This window comes from Mustela nigripes, chromosome 12 (assembly GCF_022355385.1).
Source record: "Mustela nigripes isolate SB6536 chromosome 12, MUSNIG.SB6536, whole genome shotgun sequence".
NCBI lineage: Eukaryota > Metazoa > Chordata > Mammalia > Carnivora > Mustelidae > Mustela > Mustela nigripes.
In genome coordinates this window covers 156,373,145-156,392,606 of record NC_081568.1, presented here as the reverse complement: position 1 = coordinate 156,392,606, position 19,462 = coordinate 156,373,145, and the positions used below count along the sequence as shown (strand labels likewise).

At 59.8% G+C, this 19,462-nt stretch overlaps 1 protein-coding gene across 1 annotated transcript in view; it reads right to left on the bottom strand.

Annotated features, from left to right (window-relative positions):
• The window catches only part of OBSCN (obscurin, cytoskeletal calmodulin and titin-interacting RhoGEF), a 114,482-nt gene that overhangs the window by 56,150 nt on the left and 38,870 nt on the right, over positions 1-19,462 (bottom strand). The window contains 26 exon segments of the mRNA XM_059416429.1: positions 91-162; positions 165-353; positions 694-957; positions 1,500-1,763; positions 4,550-4,813; positions 5,356-5,619; positions 6,202-6,465; positions 8,564-8,827; positions 9,148-9,411; positions 9,501-9,767; positions 10,461-10,727; positions 11,043-11,315; positions 11,792-12,058; positions 12,197-12,463; positions 13,022-13,294; positions 14,782-15,048; positions 15,155-15,421; positions 15,576-15,842; positions 15,949-16,218; positions 16,319-16,585; positions 17,299-17,403; positions 17,493-17,654; positions 17,818-17,971; positions 18,088-18,200; positions 18,381-18,647; positions 18,863-19,129. Of these exon segments, the coding sequence (XP_059272412.1) occupies positions 91-162; positions 165-353; positions 694-957; positions 1,500-1,763; positions 4,550-4,813; positions 5,356-5,619; positions 6,202-6,465; positions 8,564-8,827; positions 9,148-9,411; positions 9,501-9,767; positions 10,461-10,727; positions 11,043-11,315; positions 11,792-12,058; positions 12,197-12,463; positions 13,022-13,294; positions 14,782-15,048; positions 15,155-15,421; positions 15,576-15,842; positions 15,949-16,218; positions 16,319-16,585; positions 17,299-17,403; positions 17,493-17,654; positions 17,818-17,971; positions 18,088-18,200; positions 18,381-18,647; positions 18,863-19,129 (6,129 nt within the window).

The window sequence follows — 19,462 nt, the reverse complement described above, 5'->3', positions numbered from 1 at the left end:
GGGAGTGCCTCTGACAGCCATAGAAGATGCAGAGACACAGAGACAAGGACAGGCACCCATACACTCCATGTGGTTACACATGGTCTTTACACATGACAGTAAGCTTTGCCAACGTCCTCTCCTGCCCACACATGCATGAGTACTTTGCAGCATCCGTCACGCCAGGCCACAGATCTCCAGCGCACACACGGTCCCTTCCTGCCTCAGGCTGACTCTGTCCCCAGATCTGAGGGTCTCGGACCCCTTCCTCCACTCCACAGGGTCTGCCTTGCTCAGCTCACAGCGCAGCATAGCTGTGGCACCTTCTGTGGCCTCCTCATCCCTTAGACTTTTTGTGAACTTGGCAGGCAGGGCTGGGGAGGGTCAAGGTGACACAGAGAATATCGGACTATCTTGGAGACACTTTGTCCATGATGGAACACCCACAAGAATCACAAACAGTAAAGGGTCATGGCGTGAATGACTCAATAAACACACAGATACTGAGAAAGACAAGTAGTCCAGGGTAGACAGACACAAGCCTGGACATGACATCAGGATATACACAGAATGAGGACATGGAGGGTAGGAGAAACCAGTTAAGCCCACCAGTGAGATACAGACAACCACAATCCTACTAGAGAGAATGTGGTGACAGGGTGACACTATGCAGACACTAAGCCACAGGTCCACATAGTCACATGTGGTCTTTACCCCTGATAGTCAGAGTGGCTGATGTCTTCTCCTGCCCGCACACACACGAGTACTCCCCGGCATCTGCCATGGCCAGGCCACGGATCTCCAGCTCACACGTGGTCCCATCCTGCCTCAGGCTGACTCTGTCCCCAGCTCTGAGAGTCTCAGATCCCTTCTTCCACTCCACGGGGGCCTCCTTGCTCAGCTCACAGTGCAGTGTGGCCGTGGCCCCTTCCGTGGCTTCTTCCTTCCTCAGGCCCTTGGTGAACTTGGCAGGCAGGGCTGGGGAGTGTCAGAAAGACACAGACATAATCACGGTCTCTGACCACATGGATGAGATGGGACACAAACATCACAGAGGAGACACAGACCCAACTGGACGTGGACTACGTGCTTGGTGTGTTGAGCATATGCTGTGAGCTATGGCTTCCCTCAGCCTGGCCTGTGCTCAGTGTGGCCGTGGCCTCTTCAGTGGCTCCTCAGGACTCACACTTGGTAGGACTCTGGCCACCACAGCTGGGGAGAGTCAGACACAGGAACAGAGATGTTGGGGGCAGAACACACTGGGACAGAGGACAAGACAGGCTCCCATAGGACAACAGGACCAGCAGTGACCAAGGACTGGGAAGTGGCTGGGATGCTGGCTTCTCGTGGTTCACACAACAGCCCAGGAGAGAAGGCAGATTCCATGGAGTAATGGATGGGGGGTAACACCAAGAGAATGTGGGAGAGAAGAAACATGAACACGGACTGAGAGCAGGTGGATATCACAAAGTCAACTGGACACCAGAACACAGCTCTGTTTGACCACACATGGTCTTTACCCCTGACGGTCAGCATGGCTGATGTCCTCTCCTGCCCGCACACACACGAGTACTCCCCGGCATCTGCCACAGCCAGGCCACGGATCTCCAGCTCACACGTGGTCCCATCCTGCCTCAGGCTGACTCTGTCCCCAGCTCTGAGGGTCTCGGACCCCTTTTTCCACTCCACGGGGGCCTCCTTGCTCAGCTCACAATGCAGTGTGGCTGTGGCTCCTTCTGAGGCCTCCTTGATCTTCAGATCTTGGATGAACTGAGCAGGCAGCGCTGCAGAAGGTCAGATGTACAGAAACCATCAACCCCTCTGGAGGACTAGGGGCACAACATGAACACTCAGGATGGGAACAGCAAAGGAGTGGAGAGGAGATCACACAGGCCTGTGTGTGTGTATGTGTGTGTGAGAGAGAGAGAGAGAGAGAGAGAGAAAGAGAGAGAGAGATTGTGAAGGCTTCTGGCATCCTGCCTTGAGGTGCAGTTGCCCTGGGCACTGGCTCTCTCTAGGCATCTTGTCGTCTCAATGTTCTCCTACCCTAACCTTTCATATGGTTAAGCTCTGGCCTCATCTGTTCTGAGCTCCAAGCCAAGCTCCTCTAGGTCACAACCAATGTTTGTGATGGGATGGACATTTCTCATGGAGGAATCCCCAGGAGACATTTCCTGGCCATGACATTCACTGCTCCACTCTTGCCTCCCATCCCAATCTTCCCAGACTTGGAGGGGCATCCATCCAGTACTGGACTCACCTGGGCTCACTGATGCCATTCCCACACACTCTAGGCCCCACCTTCTCAACTTCATATGTTCCTGTCCAGACCCCACCAGACACTCACTCTCCTCAGTTACAGGTGACCAGCATCTACCCTGGTCATACCACGTTGTGGAGGGACTCATCTTCCCCCAAATTCATATCAGATCCCCAACCCCACGACAATAGACTGGGGCTACCTTTGGAGAAGGGGGTCTTTCAAGAGGTGACTAAGGTAAAATGAGGTCACTAGGGTAGGGTGATCAAAAAAGGGGGATCAGGATATAGGCATGCAGAGACAGCCAAGGTGAGGGCACAAAGAGAAGGCAGTCATCTGTAAGCCATGGAGAGGCCTCCAGAGAAACCAGTCCTGCACTGCCTGGATTCTAGACTCCAACCTCCAGGATTGGGAGACTCCACTTTTCTGCTGTTGAGGTCACTTCTCCATTGCACAGCCATGCCAGTTTTGGTCTCAGGAGTGGGTTGTTGCTGTTACCAAGAGCTTCAGTTGTGGCAGTGGCTTTGGCACTGGGTGTTGGGCAGAGGCTGGGTTTCGGTGGGCAGCTGGATCAGTGTGGATTGCCTTGAGAAAATCATGGTGGGACGTGTCCATACGCACACCATGGCACATTTGGTGAGGCCCAAAGTGGAAATGAGGAACAGTTTATGGGACACTTGGAGGAAAGGTGGTCTTTGTAGGAAGTGGCAAGGAAGCTGGCTGAGTGCTGTCCCAGAGTCTGCAGAAGGAGGGACTCGCAAGCAGTCAACTTCCATGTGTAGCTGGGAGGATCTCTAAGCAAAGAGTTGAGGGAGCAGCCTTCTTTCTCCCTGCTGCTTGTGGTGAAATGTTAGAGCAGGGAAGAAGCTGGAAACAGAGACAGGGTCACCCTGGAAGGATGTGCAGAGGGTTGGTCTGATGAACTAGACTCCGGCAAATGGCACAGGAGACCAACCAGGCTGTTGAGGGCATCTGGCACTGTGTCTGAATCAGACGGAGATGAAAGGCCAATACGATGGAAACCATCAGCCTTGTGGGGTTCCTACAGGGTGGGCCCATGAGCTGCCCAGCTGTGCACACGTATTATCCTTCCACAGTGGAAGAGAAGGAAACTGCAAGCTCTTTAGAGCTTGCAGGGCTGCCATGGCACCCACAGACCAGGCCACCTCCATCCACAGCTGCAGCGACAAGTTCATCACTCATGGGCCCAGAGGCTCCTTCTCCAGCCTTAGAATCCAAGAGTCTACGCTGCTCGTTCTTGCACCCCTGGGGACCAGTGACCCGCTCCTTCATTCCCATTCCTCCCCTTTGGAGCAGGAATGTGTATCTTGCGCTGGTTGCCCTGCTACATTCAGGAGGTGCAGAGCCTGACTTCACAGGTTCACAGCTGGAGAGGAATCTGCCTTGAGTCTCAACTGGACCTCATGATGTGCTGCCGTCGCACTTTGGATTCTGAGATGACCCTGGAATCAGTTAAAGCCTTGGGGTATTGGGGACGGGCTGAATATACTCCACATGGGAGAAGGACGTGGATTTCGGGATGGGGGCAAGAGGACAGAGGGTCACAGACGGGCTGTGTCCTACCCGTAAATCTGCACACTAGAGTTGTACCCCCAGGACCTCAGAATGGGAACATATTTGAAAATAAGTTCTCCCAGGAGGTAATGGGGGGAAGACAGTTCACTGGGGTGGGTCATTATCTAAACATACTGGTGTCCTGATAAGAAGAGGGGATCAGGATGCAAACACACAGAGGAACAACCAAGTGAGGACACAGGGAGGAGATGGTACATGTACACCAGGGACAGAGGCTCCCAGCTCCTTCATCACAGACTTCCAGCTGCCAGGACTGTGGCCACATGCAGTGCTCGTCACACAGTCCATGCTAAGACAGAGCACTTCAGACACTCCTGCAACCTCCACAGTCAAGCAGACCCTGTCACCAACAGAGCGCCTGGGCAGTCTGGCCACCTTATCTCTGAACCCCAGCAATGACCCTTGTCCTGCACACATTGGGCTCAGGACACACATCCTCCCAACTCCACTTCTGGGCCCACGGCCTGGGCCTGTCAGTAGCCTGAACATGTGCCACCGCCCTGGGAAGCTCTCCTAGTGTTCACCTGAAGTCCCTGCATCATCCACCCCTGTGGCCTACACATGAACACCAGTGTGTTCTTCATGTGAGTTTGTGGGTGCACCACATAATGGTCATCGTGGGGCCCTGGCGTGACAGCAACACTAAGAGATTCAGGGAATGCACAGAGTGGGAGAGAGACGGAAATTACTCAGGTGGCCACACATGGTTGTTACCCCTGACAGTCAGCATGGCTGATGTCCTCTCCTTCCCGCACACACACGAGTACTCCCCGGCATCTGCCATGGCCAGGCCACGGATCTCCAGCTCACATGTGGTCCCATCCTGCCTCAGGCTGACTCTGTCTCCAGCTCTGAGGGTCTCAGATCCCTTCTTCCACTCCACGGGGGCCTCCTTGCTCAGCTCACAGTGCAGCGTGGCCGTGGCCCCTTCTGTGGCTTCTTCCTTCCTCAGGCTCTTGGTGAACTTGGCGGGCAGGGCTAGGGAGTGTCAGAAAGACACAGACATAATCACGGTCTCTGACCACATGGATGAGATGGGACACAAACATCACAGAGGAGACACAGACCCAACTGGACGTGGGCTACGTGCTTGGTGTGTTGAGCATGTGCTGTGAGCTGTGGCTTCCCTCAGCCTGGCCTGTGCTCAGTGTGGCCGTGGCCTCTTCAGTGGCTCCTCAGGACTCACACTTGGTAGGACTCTGGCCACCACAGCTGGGGAGAGTCAGACACAGGAACAGAGATGTTGGGGGCAGGATACACTGGGACAGAGGACAAGACAGGCTCCCATAGGACAACAGGACCAGCAGTGACCAAGGACTGGGAAGTGGCTGGGATGCTGGCTTCTCGTGGTTCACACAACAGCCCAGGAGAAAAGGCAGATTCCATAAAGTAATGAATGGAGGGTAACACCAAGAGAATGTGGGAGAGAAGAAACACAAACATGGACTGAGCGCAGATGGACATCACAAAGTCAACTAGACACCAGAACACAGCTCTGCTTGGCTGCATGTGGTCTTTACCCCTGACGGTCAGTGTGGCTGATGTCATCTCCTGCCCGCACACACATAAGTACTCCCCGGCATCTGCCAGGGCCAGGCCACGGATCTCCAGCTCACACGTGGTCCCATCCTGCCTCAGGCTGACTCTGTCTCCAGATCTGAGGGTCTCAGACCCCTTCTTCCACTCCACGGGGGCCTCCTTGTTAAGCTCACAGCGCAGCGTGGCCGTGGCCCCTTCTGTGGCCTCTTCCTTCCTCAGGCCCTTGGTGAACTTGGCAGGCAGGGCTGAGGAGAGTCAGAAAGACACAGACATAATCACAGTCTCTGACCACATAGATGATACGGGACACAAATATCACAGAGGAGACACAGACCCAACTGGATGTGGGCCACGTGCTTGGTGTGTAAAGCATACGCTGCGAGCTGTGGCTTCCCTCAGCTTGGCCTGCGCTCAGTGTGGCCGTGGCCTCTTCAGTAGCTCCTTAGTCCTCGTATTTTGTATGACTCTAGCCAACATGGCTAGGGGGAGCCAAGAAGTAGGGAGACACAGTACGCTGTCTGGGGGACTTGTGTTGAGGATAGGTACACACACAAGGATCAGACAACTACAGAGTTGCCACGGCATGAATGAGACACACAGGAAGAGATGGTGAGGGAGGCAAATGGCCTTGCAGAAACCAAGGGCACAAAGGACTGGACACAAGCAGCAGAACATGTGCTTAATGAGGACACAGGCTCCAGGATAGACACAGAAACCACAGTTGGAAAGACACAGATACCCACGAAGTCCTACAAAGAATAAGGGGTGACAGGAGATGATGCACAGACACCAAGCCAGAGACCCACGTGGCTACAAATAGTCTTTACCCCTGATGGTCAGCATGGCTGATGTCTTCTCCTGCCCACACACACATGAGTATTCCCCAGCATCTGCCACCGCCAGGCCACGGATCTCCAGTTCACACGTGGTCCCATCCTGCCTCAGGCTGACTCTGTCCCCAGCTCTGAGGGTCTCGGACCCCTTCCTCCACTCCACAGGGGCTGCCTTGCTCAGCTCACAGTGCAGCATGGCCATGGCCCCTTCCATGGCCTCCTCAGCCTTGAGACTTTTTGTGAACTTGGCAGGAAGGGCTGGTGAAAGTCAAGGTGACACAGTGAACAACAGACTGGGTAATATGAGGAGTCAGGATGTGGGCATTCAACAGTGAAACACATTCTGGAGCAAATAAGCAATCAAAATGTGGACACTCGGACACATGGGAGAACCAGTGTGTATGGCTGGAGGACAGACTGACCTAAAGCCACCTGGGTACAGGCCAGCAAGGAGACAGAGAAGCTGGCATCCTCAAAGGGCCTCGGGACATGGACATACATGCAGAAATGGCCACAGTGCCCACAGCAGACATCTTCCCACATCTTCCACGGCCCATCCTGCTTCAGACTAGATTCAAGGGCCCAGGTTCCTCCTCTACTCCACACAAGTTGTCCTACTCAGATCACACCACAGTCAGTGGCTCCCTATATCATGGCAATTTGGGGATCCTGACAGATAAAGCCAAAGAAGGAGACATGAAAAAGTCCCCTTAAACTCTCTCTCCAGAGGAGCAAGAACCACCCAGCTGGGAAGGAAAAAGGAGCCGCCCTCCTCCTGTCCTGTCACCGTACAGCAGGTGTCCTTGTGACCAGCACTTCTAGAAACAGCTCTTCTGGGCCATCTGCTGCCTGTCAACCTAGGTCCTCTGCCCCTGGGCTAGAGGGCACTCAGACTGCAGGGCAGGTACCACTGCCCATGGCAAAGATGCTGTGCCTGGCCACAGGGCTCAAGTGGCACAGGGGCCTGGCTTTGCTTTTGGAGCTCTTCCGGATGTGGGGTTGGCCTCATCCTGCCCCCACATCTGCTTCCCTGCAGGAAGTAATTAGGACCCAAAAGGGCCCCTGAAAACCCAGCCCAAAGAACCACCAGCCACACCGTGGTCAGGCCCTGTGCATCCCCAAGGGTCTTGGGCCCCTCACCACACTACACAGAGGGCCCTCCTCCCTTGGTCTGCCCAGGCCTCGGGACCTTTGTGAACTGGGGTGGTCAGGCCTGGGAGAGTCAGACAGACACAGACCATGAACTCAAGCCAGAAGAGAAGGAAAGGCCACAGACACAAAGCTAGAAACATGGCTGCCTATCGGAAGCAGGGTCTCTGGGGATGGCAGGCGGGATGCCCCATAGGAGGTGGCTCCATGCACAGGGGCTCCCCCGACATGCCTCCTCCAGCCCCATCCCCAAAGGACATGGCCCGGTCACCCCTGACCCCTGAACAGCCTTCCTGCTCCAGCTGACACAACCCTGTACTTCTCTGTGCATCCTGCTCCACCCCAGTTGGACATACCATGCCCCACTGGACCCTCCTGTGGCTGCTGCGAGCACAGCCCACCCACCTGCCAGTCACCACACCTGGACCCCCACCCAACCGTGGACACTCACCTGTCTTCCTGGGTCAGACACTCTGGACCTTCCCCCTTTCTACACCAAAACCTTACCTCCCCCCTCACCTTGTCATGCAGCCCCAACATGAGGTCACCACCATACCCACATCAGCTCACCTCCTCACCCGCCTTGACTCACTTCACCTTCCTCACCCTCACCTTGACTCACCTTCACACCTGCCTCACCTCACCTCCACATCCGCCTCATCTCACCTCACTCTCTACACCCAACTCACCTCACCTCAACCTTTGTACTTACCTCAACAAACCTGATCTCCAGATCCAACAAGACTCTGCGTCATCTCTGTACCTAGATCTCTTCCCCATGCACCCTCCACACCCACTTCCTGCCCCGTAAAGCTCTCCCATAGCCCTGCATGTGTGTCCTGGCTCTCCTCCTTCATCAGCCTCCTGGTATCTCTGTCTTGAATTCCAAGCTTCAACTTACTTCCCAGCTCTTCCTCTGCATACTCCCTTCAGAGGCCTCAAGAAGGCTCTAAATCTCTGTTTGTATTGTGGGATGCCCCCTGTCTCTCCCCTAGATGTGGCCCCCCCAAGGGCAGGAAGATCTTTGTTCTCTGCAGTTTATCCAAAACGAGTGTCACACGAGGAGGTCTTAGAGATTCATGCTGCAGGAAGCAGGAGACACACAGAGAAGCAGGAGGACCATGCAGTGACCAGGGCAGAGCAACAGGACCTGACACAGGTTTGGGACATGGAGACACTGCTCCACATGGTCACATATGGTCCTCACCTTTGATGGTCAGCGTGGCCGATGTCCTCTCCTGTCCGCATACACACAAGTACTCCCCAGCATCTGCCACAGCCAGGTCACGGATCTCTAGCTCACACACGGTCCCATCCTGCCTCAGGCTGACTCTGTCCCCAGCTCTGAGGGTCTCGGACCCCTTCCTCCACTCCACAGGGGCCGCCTTGCTCAGCTCACAGCACAGCGTGGCTGTGGCCCCTTCCGTGGCCTCCTTGCTTCTCAGTCTCCCTATGAATTCAGCAGGCAGGGCTGGGAAAATTCAGACACAGAACATCAGGTTCTCTGGAGATTGTTGGGGGCAGGACATGACAGGACAGAGAATAAGACAGGCTCCCATAGGACAACAGGACCAGCAATGACCAAGGACTGGGAAGTGGCTGGGATGCTGGCTTCTTGTGGTTCACACAACAGCCCAGGAGAAAAGGCAGATTCCATAAAGTAATGAATGGAGGGTAACACCAAGAGAATGTGGGAGAGAAGAAACACAAACATGGACTGAGCGCAGATGGACATCACAAAGTCAACTAGACGCCAGAACACAGCTCTGCTTGGCTGCATGCGGTCTTTACCCTTGATGGTCAGCGTGGCTGATGTTTTCTCCTGCCCGCACACACACGAGTACTCCCCAGCATCTGCCACAGCCAGGCCACGGATCTCCAGCTCACACGTGGTCCCATCCTGCCTCAGACTGACTCTGTCCCCAGCTCTGAGGGTCTCGGACCCCTTCTTCCACTCCACAGGGGCCTCCTTGCTCAGCTCACAGTGCAGCGTGGCCGTGGCCCCTTCCGTGGCCTCCTTGCTTCTCAGTCTCCCTATGAATTCAGCAGGTGAGGCTGCAACAGGACCGACAGACAGAGAATGCCATTTTCATCCTCCCACAGGGACGAAAGGGGTTTGTGGGCAGGCAGACGGGGCTGCTTACCCTTCACAGTGAGCGTGGCCATGGTCCTTTGGTCCCCGAAGCAGCAGGAGTATGGTCCGCTGTCCTGGGGCCGCAGGTCCCGGACCACCAGCTCAAGCACTGTGCCCTCCTGATGCAAACTGTACTTAGGCCCAGGCCGCAGAACCTCCTCTCCACGGCGCCATTCCACGGGTGCGACCACAGACGACAGCTTGCAGCGCAGAGTGGCAGCCCCGCCCTCCAGCACCTCCAGGTCCTTCAGCCCCTCACGGAAACGTGCTGGCCGTGCTGTGGGCAGGCACACGCTCAGTTCACACCCACCTCCTGCACCCCAGCCAGGGCCCTATGGCTGCCGGCAGCTGGGGACACAGCAGCCAGCAGGAGATGAGAGCAGAGAAGGGCAGACTGGCATGAACAGTGCCCCCCCAAATTCACAGGCCGGAGCCCCACCCCCCAGAACCTCAGGGCAACTGTGACTGAACAAGGGGTCTTTACAGAGGTAATTAAGGTAAAAGGGACCACAGGGTTGAGCTTGACCCTGCGAGTCACGTAATCCCGCAGGCAGAAATGAGGACACAGACACAGACAGATGACAGTGCAAGGACACAGGGAGAAGTTGGCACATCCATGCCACGGAGAGAGGCCCTGGGAGAAGCCAGTGGTGCCCACGCCTGGACCTGGGACTTCCCAGCCCCAGGATGGGGAGACTGTCCACGTCTGTCGCTGGACTGCCCAGCCTGTGGCATGTGTTAAACAACCCATGCTAACCGAGCAGGGGGAGACCAGCCAAGTCCGAGGAGGGAGACACAGGGGTCAGGACAAGACACAGGCATGAAGCAAGAAGCAGGCAGCTGCTCAGGAGACGACAGGGGCGGGGGAGGACAACTCCAGCAGCAGCAGAGCCCTGAGACGGAAAGAAGGGGGGATGCTGGGGTCCCAGGGCCCCCCACCCTGAGATGGAGTGTGATCCCAGGAACTTACCGTGGACCCTGACAATGGAGCTGGTCCAGGATCCCCCAGACTCACACTTGTAGCGCCCACCATCCTGCAGGGTGGCTCCAGTAATGACCAGCTGTGCCCGGTGGCCCTCCTGGCTCAGCTGGCAGCGAGCCGATGGCCGCAGGGCCTTCCCGTCCTTGGTCCAGGACACGGGGCTGTCCGAGGTGGTGGTGTCACAGATCAGGGTCAGGTCCTCCCCCTCCGTGACAGTAGCGTCTGTGAGCTCACGGGAGAACACACTCAGCTTTTCTGGGGGTACAGAGAGACACACAGGATGCTTGGGGACTCCTGCACACAAAGCAGCTCCCTGGCTAGGTGTGCAGCTGCCCCCTCGGGCCAGGGTCATGGGCTGCCAGGGGGATGAGGCAGGCCTGGTACAGCACAGTCCACCCTGTGAGGATGGGGGATTGTCCTCCAATAGCCCACCTCGCCGGGGTCCATAGGCTGGGAACCATCCCCATGAGCCCCAAGGCCATGCTCTATGTGTGGCCAACATCTGCCCTCCCCATGGCTGCCCCTTAGTCCATGGACTGGGCCCCCCACAGCGCGGAGCACACAGCCCACCTGTGACCTGCAGTGTGGCTGAGGCCCGCTGGTCCCCCGCCTCAAAGTGGATGGTGCCTGAGTCCTTGAGAGCCAGCTGCCGAAGGGTGAGCACATGGTACCCACCGGGCTGAGCCTGGATCTCATTGAGCTCATTGGGGTGCAGGGGCGTCTGATCCAGGAACCACTGCACCGGCCCATAGTCGGGGGGGGAGATGCGGCAGGAGAAGGTGGCTGACGAGCCCTCGCGTACCTCCACATCCTCTAGGTCCTCTGTGATGAGCACCCTCTGGCCTACAGGGCGCAGACCGGCAATCAGGGTCCCCTGCAGCCAGCTGCCGCTGGAAATAGGCCGTCCCCACTCCCGGGTCATTCATCCCATGGGCTGTCCCCACTCCTGGACCACTCGTCCCGTGGGCCATCCCTGCTCCCAGGCTGCATGTCCCGTGGGCCGTCTCTGCTGCTGGGCCACATGCCCCGTGGACCATCCCCATTGGCTCCGGCATAGGGGACCAGGCTGCACATCCCATGAGCCAACCCAGCTGGCTCCGGCGTGGGCAATCAGGCTCATGTCAGCACACAGGAAGGGCTCACAGCCATGGCTACACAAATTTGCACCAGGTACCACCAGCAGGGCCTCAGAGACGAAACCACCAAGGCCCTACTCCCAGGAACAGGGAAACTGAAGCTGGTCTTGGAGGGCCTCTGAGCCCCCTCCAGACCCAGCTCCCAGCCAGCCCCCTACAGACCAGGACCCCGCCGGGCCTCACCCTGCACCAGGAGCCGGGCCTGGGAGCAGGCCTGGCCAATGTCGCAGGTGTAGGTGTCACTGTCTGCCTTGGTCAGGGCACTGATGGTCAGCTTCAGGGTCAGGCCATCCTGGCTGGGTGTGTGCTTCCCTGAGGCAGGCAGCTCCGTAAGCCCCTTACGCCAGATCACCACAGCGGCAGGCCGCTCAGTCCTGCACACAAACACGGCCGTGCCCTTCTCCGTCCCCTGCAGATCAGCCAGCTCCTCCGTGAACTGGTTTGCCTTTTCTGGGAGGGGTGGGAAGGGGTGGGGGTGAGGGCTGTGTGGACCCTATGCCGGCCCCTTGGACAGGGAACATCCCCCACTGTGGGCACCTCCCCTGCTGAGGCCACGGGGACCCCTCCCCGGGTCTCTTGTGGGGTCACCTTCCACACGGAGGCTCGCTGTGCTCTTGGAAGCCTCTGTCTCACACGTGTACTCGCCGGAATCCTTGGGCGAGACAGCATGGACCACCAGCATGGCCCGAGGGCCATCCACGACGAGGTCATACTTCTGACTCTTGCGAATGGCCTTCCCGTCCCTCAGCCAGCGCACTGGGGTGCCGGCCCGGGACAGCTCACAGCTCAGCACCACATCCTCTCCCGGAGAAGCCTGCTGGTCTTCTAGGGGCTTCACAATGTCCGCGGGCCTCTCTGAAGAGGGCAGGGCAGCCACCATAAGACACAGCCGGGTCCCAGCCATGCTTAGGGTGAGGGGGGGGCAGGTAGCCATGGGGACCTTGGGCCCTGGAAATCAGGAGCCGGCGTGTCATGGGGAGGAAGCTGGGGAGAGGACACAGGAGGCCAGAGACTCTCACACCTTGGCCCCCTTCAGAGCCTGGGATTGAAAGCATGGCTGCTGGCAGCAAGAGCTGGGGACTGGGTGTCACCACCTGCACCTGAATTTGATTTATGCCAGGTGCATGAATTCAGGAACAGCAGTAGCGACTCACCAGCTCAGGGAGCCATGAGCCTAGGGGCTCCCATAGCTGTCAGACCACACACCAAAGACCAGAAGCCCTGCTTCTGCCCAGAGTCTGGAAAGAGGGAGCTCCTTCAGATGACTAAGCCCCAGCCCCCAACAGTGTCTCTGGATCTCTAACCGGGGAGCTGCCCAAGGGGACAGTCCCCAGGAGCACCCCATTCCTGCCTGAGGCCCCACAGTACCCCCAGCCCTATGGAGACAGGTGCCCATCCCTGCCCCGTGCCCACCTCGGACGATGAGGGAGGCCTTGGAGGTGAGGTCCAGTATGGAGAACATCACCTCCCCAGCGTCACTAGGAGCAGCATCTTGGATAGCCAGGGTGTACTTGCGGCCCTGGCGGCTGGCCCGGAAGCGGCCGGAGCCACCCACTGTCTTCCCACCTACAGTCCACGTGGCCACGTCGCTGGTGTTCTCGTGGGACAGAACACACTCGAACGTGCAGCTCTGGCCCTCCAGCACCTCCACCATCTTCAGCCTCTTGGTGATGCCCACGTGTAAGTCTGTGGGCCACAGGAGATGGCGGTCACCCCAGGCCAGGCTCTTGGACCCCAGCCCCTCCCCTACCCCGATCTGGCACCATCAAGACCAGAGCTGCCCCAGGCAGACCCCATGAAAGCTGAACCCTCACTCTCACCCCCTGAAGCCCTAATCCTGGGGGGCCTGCTGTCACTTCCAGTCCACTACAGGACAAGCACTGTCCACAGCGGTCACAGCTTGAACACTCCAGAAGGCCAAGGACGGGAGTCCCAAATGAAGGGGCCGTCTAGCTCGAGCACAGACTCACCATGCTGCCCTGCCCCCTTCCCTTTCTGTCCTCAAACCCCAGCCAGACCGGCAGGGACCCGCCACAGGGTCCACAGGGTCCACAGGGTGACCAGGCAGCAGGCCTGCCTTGCACACGCACGTGAGGAAGAATGGGACTGAAGGAGCTGGGCCAGGAGAGCTGTGCACGCAGGTCAGGCTCGGGCTGAGAGGGACATCTGCTGTGCTGGCCGTGAGGGGGCCCACGCTGCCCTGCTGACTCCATGGGGAGGCACGTGGCCTTCAAACAACCACCTTCACCAGGCTGTGCCTGTGGCCTGGGAGTCCCTCCAGGGCATCCTACATCTGACATCTTGGCTTCTGCAGCCAGCCACCCCCAAGCTGTAGCCTTGACTGTACCCCTTTGTGACCCCCATAGCTGCCCACACACAGTCCCTGATGCCGGGGGAATGTCTCCAGCCACCGGGACTCTATCAGGCACTGCCAGTCCAGTCTCCCCAGCCCTCCCCTTGCTCATCGTCCCTCGCCCGCCTGCCTGTACCTGGGTCTCCTGGGATCACATCCAGCCTACTCCTCCAGGAGCCTATCCTGACCTCCAGAGCTCTGCAGGTTAGCCTCCGGCCTTGGAGAAGGGGTGGGTCCAGGGCAGAGGCAGCCCTCCCCACACACACAGACCTGGAAGCAGCCCCGCACCCTAAAACTGGCTCCGCCCCAGACCCGGCCTTGTCACCTGGAAGCAGCTCCGCCCCCTGGAACGGACCCCGCCCCTGGACTCGCCTTGTCCCCTGGACCCGGCTCCACCCCCTGGGCCTGGGTCTACCTCCTGGACCCGCCCCGCCCCTTGGCCGCGGTTCCACCTCCTGAGCCTGGACTCGTTTCCTGACCCGCCCCGCCCCCTGGAACGGACCGGATCCCTGGATCCGCCTCGTCCCCTGGGCGCGGCTCCACCCCCTGGGCCTAGACCTGTCTCCTGACCTGACCAGGCCCCTGGAACGGACCCCGCCCCTGGACCTGACCCGCCCCCTGGACGCGGTTCCATCCCCTGGGCTTGGACCTGCCTCCTGTACCCGACTCCAACCCGTTGGGCCTGAACCTGCCTCCTGGACCCGACCCGCCCCCCGGACGCGGCTCCACCCCCTGGGCTTGGACCTGCCTCTTGAACCCGCCCCACCCCCTGGCCACAGCTGCACCCCCTGGACGCGCTGTCCCGGCGCCAGCCACGCACCGTGCACACTGACTCTGGCGCGGGTCTCCTCGGAGCCCACGCTGCAAGTGTAGAGGCCGGTGTCGTCCCGACTCAGGTCATGCACCACAAGCCCACGCGTGCCCGCCGTGTGCAAGAAGTCGTACTTGTCGCTGGGGCCCAGTTCCACGCTGTCTTTCCGCCACACCACGCGGGCCTGGGGGTCCGAGACCTCGCACTGCAGGGCCAGTGTGCCCCGCTCCTCCGCAGACACATCATCGAGAGCCTTCAGGAACACCACTGGCTTTGCTGGTGGGGGGGCGGATGTGGACAGGTGAGTGAGCGCCAGCTAGGGGCCTGCAGAGCCCAGCGCCCCTTCCTGGGAGGACCCTAAGGGCCCGCAGGGACGCCTCACCTTTGACCTCCAGGCGGGCAGTGGCCGACACCTTGGGGGAGGAGGCGCGCACGGTGCCCGCATCCGCCCGCCTAACCCGCTTCAGCACCAGCGTGTGGCGCTGGCCCTCGTGGGTGATCTCATGGAAGCTGTCGTTGTACAGAGGCGTGCCGTTGAGTGACCACTCCAGCTCCTCGTCCTCATGGGACAGCTCACAGAAGAAAGAGGCTCGGCTCTCCTCCGTGACTTCTATGTCCTGCAATGGCTGTGTCACGGTCACCTCGCGCGCTGCAGGGGCAGGGCAGGCCGCTCAGCACCTGTTCCTGGCGTCCCCCGCCCTCAGAGACCCTCCCAGGGCCCCGTGAGCCCTCGCGTGCTTCCAGGGGCACGGTGGGCCGCTCAGCCTCCGAGATCCTTCCAGGGCCTCAGGCGCCCTCGGTACCTTCCACGGTGACCTCCGTGCTGCTCTGGGCGCTGCCGGCTTGGCACCGGTAGATGCCGGCGTCCGCGGGTGTGAGGCGGAGGATTCGCAGCTCCGCCATGTGGCCCTCCAGGCTCATCTTGAACTTCTCAGAGGGTGCCAGGGGAGTGTCTTCCTTGTACCACTGCACAGCCTTGGGGGGCGGCTTGAAGTCGCAGGACAGGACCACCGACTGCTGCTCGCGCCCCGCCTTGGGCTCCAGCGGCCGCGTGAGCACCATCGGGATGTCTGCAGCAGAAGGGAAGAGGGCGGTGCTGTGGCCTCCGGGGGACCACGGGTTCTACCCCAGCCTTGATCCAGGTCCGTGTGCAGCCCACCCACGCCGTGCGCTCACCTGAGACCACCAGGCGTGCGGTGGAGCGCGACTTGCCGATGGTGAAGTGCACAGGCCCGGTCATGGTGGAGCAGGTGCGCCGCAGAGTCAGGCGATGCACGGTGCCCTCCTGCTCCATGCTCACGTTCGACCCCGCCTGCAGCATCGTCTTTCCCAGGAACCACTTGGGCGGCCGCACCGACGGAATGGAGGTCTCACACTCGAACCAGGCGGGGGCAGGCTCCATCACGGTCACGTCCTGTAGACCGCGCACGATGGTGATGGATTGCTCTGTGGGTGAGAGATTGATTGGTCACTGGCGCCGTCCGGCAAGGAGGACCGCCCACTGCCCTGGGACTCGGGAGAGGCGCCCCCACGGTGCTGCCGGCACCTTCCACGAAGAACTGGGCGCTGGTCTTCACATCTCCAGCGTTGCAGGTGTACATGTCCTCATCCTCGGGCTGCACATCCTTGATGATTAGCTTCCGGTAGAGGCCGTCGCTGACCATCTCGTACTTGGGCCCGGGCTGTAGTTCCACGCTGCCCTTGAACCACTGTACCTGCGCACTGGCCCGAGACAGCTGGCACTCCAGCACGCCGCGGTGCTTCTCCATGGCTATCTTGTCCCGCAACGGCCGCAGGATGGCCACTGGCAGTTCTGTGGGTGTGGCCGGTGTGGTTGGGGGTGCTCAGAGCTCCAAAACCCCACACCCAAACTGGTGTGGGTGCTCTTCAGCCTCCAACCAGCAGACTCCCACCACGCTCCAGCAGAACAGCCCACGCTGGCCCGGTTCACTGTCCAGTGATGGCTATGCCGAGTGTCTCCATCGGGCTTCTCTGGGACCCCACACACACAGCTGACCGGGAGGAAGCTGAGCACACCCACTTCCGTGCCCCTGGCCCTTCACAAGCTCCTTCCGTGCACCCCTGCTCTCCACACATCCCTGCTTTGCCACATTTCCTCACACCCCCCCCCCCCCCCGCACACCCCTGCATCAAGCAAATCCATGCCTCCTATGCCTTCCTGCCCCTCCCTTGCCATTGACTCTCTCTTCTCGGTGCCCTCACTGTCACCAAGGCCACCAGCTAAGGGCTGATGCTCGACACCTGCTGGGGTCCACCTGCCCCCCCACCTGCCAGGGGTGCCATCTGCCCTCACCACCTCTCCAGCACTTGCTCCAGTCCCAATTTTAACAAGGAGACCCTGAATCTCCAAGACCTCTCCTTCTGGGTCACTGCTGTCCTCCCAAGAAAGGCCTGGGTGCCCCACGCCTGTTCTGTGGCAACAGACCTGTCAGCCCCTGGAAGGCCCAAAAGGTGTGTGTGCACCCACACACTGCCCAGCACAGACCCTCCCCTGGACTCCCTCACCTTTCACTCGGAGCTGTGCTCGTGATTCTGCATTTTCTGCGACAAATTTGATCTCCCCGGCATCTTCTGCCAGGACCTTCCGGAAGATGAGAGTGTATTTCCTTCCTGGAAACACAGGCCACTCAGTGCTGGGGGAAGGAGGGCCTGGGGACTGGAGGAGGACATGCCCTCCCAAAGCCTGCCCACCACCGCACCTTCCTGACGGGTGCGCACGTTGTCACTGGGCCGAAGCTTAGTGCCCTCCCAGAACCACTGGGCCGGCACCTCGTCGAGCGAGACCTCACAGGAGAACGTAGCACCCTCCTTCTCCATCACCTCCACGTCCTCCAGGGGCCTCACGATCTGGACCTTGCGACCTGGGGTAATGAGCAGGGCCTTGTCACCCCTGGACACACGAAGCTGCCCCTTCCCCCCTCCCACCTGGACTGCTGGAGGGGACAGGGCAGGGTGAGCCAGGGGGCTGAGCCCCCCACTGGGGAATGTGGGGGTGCCAGGAGGTTCTGACCCTCATTGGCCCACCTTGCACCTTCAGGGAGGCTGAGCTCTGAGCGTCGTGGGCGTCACACACGTACACGCCCTGGTCCCCGAGCTCACACCGGTAAATGATGAGACTCCGACAGGCACCCTGGGCCACCATGCCCACTGTCTTGCCCACCCGCAGCTCCACACCGTCCTGAGGAGGGATGAGGTTGGGTCAGGTGCTGGGACTCCCCAGCAGAGCCGTCCCGTGCCTGACAGGCCACCAAGAGAGGCAGAGGGAGCCAGAGTACTCGGGTGAGAGGCAGGCACCTTCAGCCAGCGCACATCCACATTGGGGCGTGACAGCTCACAATCCAGGGTCACCTTGTCCTTCTCTGTGGCCACCATGTCCTTCAGGGGGCGGCTGAACCTCACAGGCAGCTCTAGGGTGGCAGGAGGGGAAGGGTGAGAGGCAGAGCCAAGAGGGGCCTGAGCAGGGCGGTGTCAGACAGCTGTTCTAGGAATGAAACACAGAGCCCAGAGCCCAGGATTCTGCCACCCCAGCCCACCCGCCTCCCCAGGCTACCTGGGGGACAGAGCAGGGTGCACCCAGGCCCACGCACCGGTTACCATGAGCCGCGCGGACGTGTGCACCCCCTCAGCTTTGAAGGTGACGAGGCCGCCATCCTGTGGCCGCAGGTCCAACAGCGTGAGCGTGTGGATGGGGCCATGCACGGCCAGCTGGCACGTCGGCCCTGGCTGTAGCCGCAGGCCATCCCGCGTCCAGCTGCCCTCCACATCAGCGTGGGACAGCTCCACCTCCATGCTGACTGTGCCCAGCTCGGACACCTCCACCGCCTGTAGGCCCCGCACGAGCTGGACCCGGCGCACTGAGCACACATGCAGGGGCAAGGGTAAGCCACTGCACAGACACCTTAGCCCGCGGGGCCAGCCCTCACTCACCTCCCCATGGGGCCTCAGAGCCAAAGGCCCACCCCTTCCTTCCCAGCACCCCCCAGGGCCTGTCCCTGCAGGGGGACATCCATCCTCTCCCCCTCCCACCTCTTTCCTGACTCCTGGGGCCCCGCCTGCTACGGCTGCTCACTTTCCACGGTGAGCTTGGCCTGCGTCTTGTCGTCTGGAGTCTCGCACCCATAGAAGCCACGGTCAGCGAAACCCACACAGTGCAGAACCAAGCGGTGACTGGTGCTTTCCGCGTGGATCTCCACGTTCTTGCCTGGCGCCAGAGCGGCTGCATTCCGTGTCCACTTGACATCGGGCCACGGCCGCGTCAGCTCCACCTCCATGGTCACTGAGCTCCGCTCTTCCACCGTCTGGGGTTTCAGCTTCTTTCTGAATAGCACCGGAGCCTCTGAGGTCACAAACAAGGGAAGTCACCACAGTCACCCAGACCACTCTTGGAAGAGCCAGAGCTTGAGGGCCCTTCCACCCCCTACCCCACACCTCAATGGCACACCGGCTCCCCACCATGACCTCACATTCCGCCTCCAGGCTGGGCCCAGCTGAGCATCTGCATGGGCACAGTTCATGGGAGGAAGCCGGGCTCAGCTGTGCACCTGCACAAGCAGTTTTGTCGGAGGAAGCTGGGTACAGCTGTGCACCTGCACAGGCATAGTTACGTGGTAGGAAACCAGAACCAGCTGTGCAACTGCACACATATAGCTATGCGGGAGGAAGCCAGGCC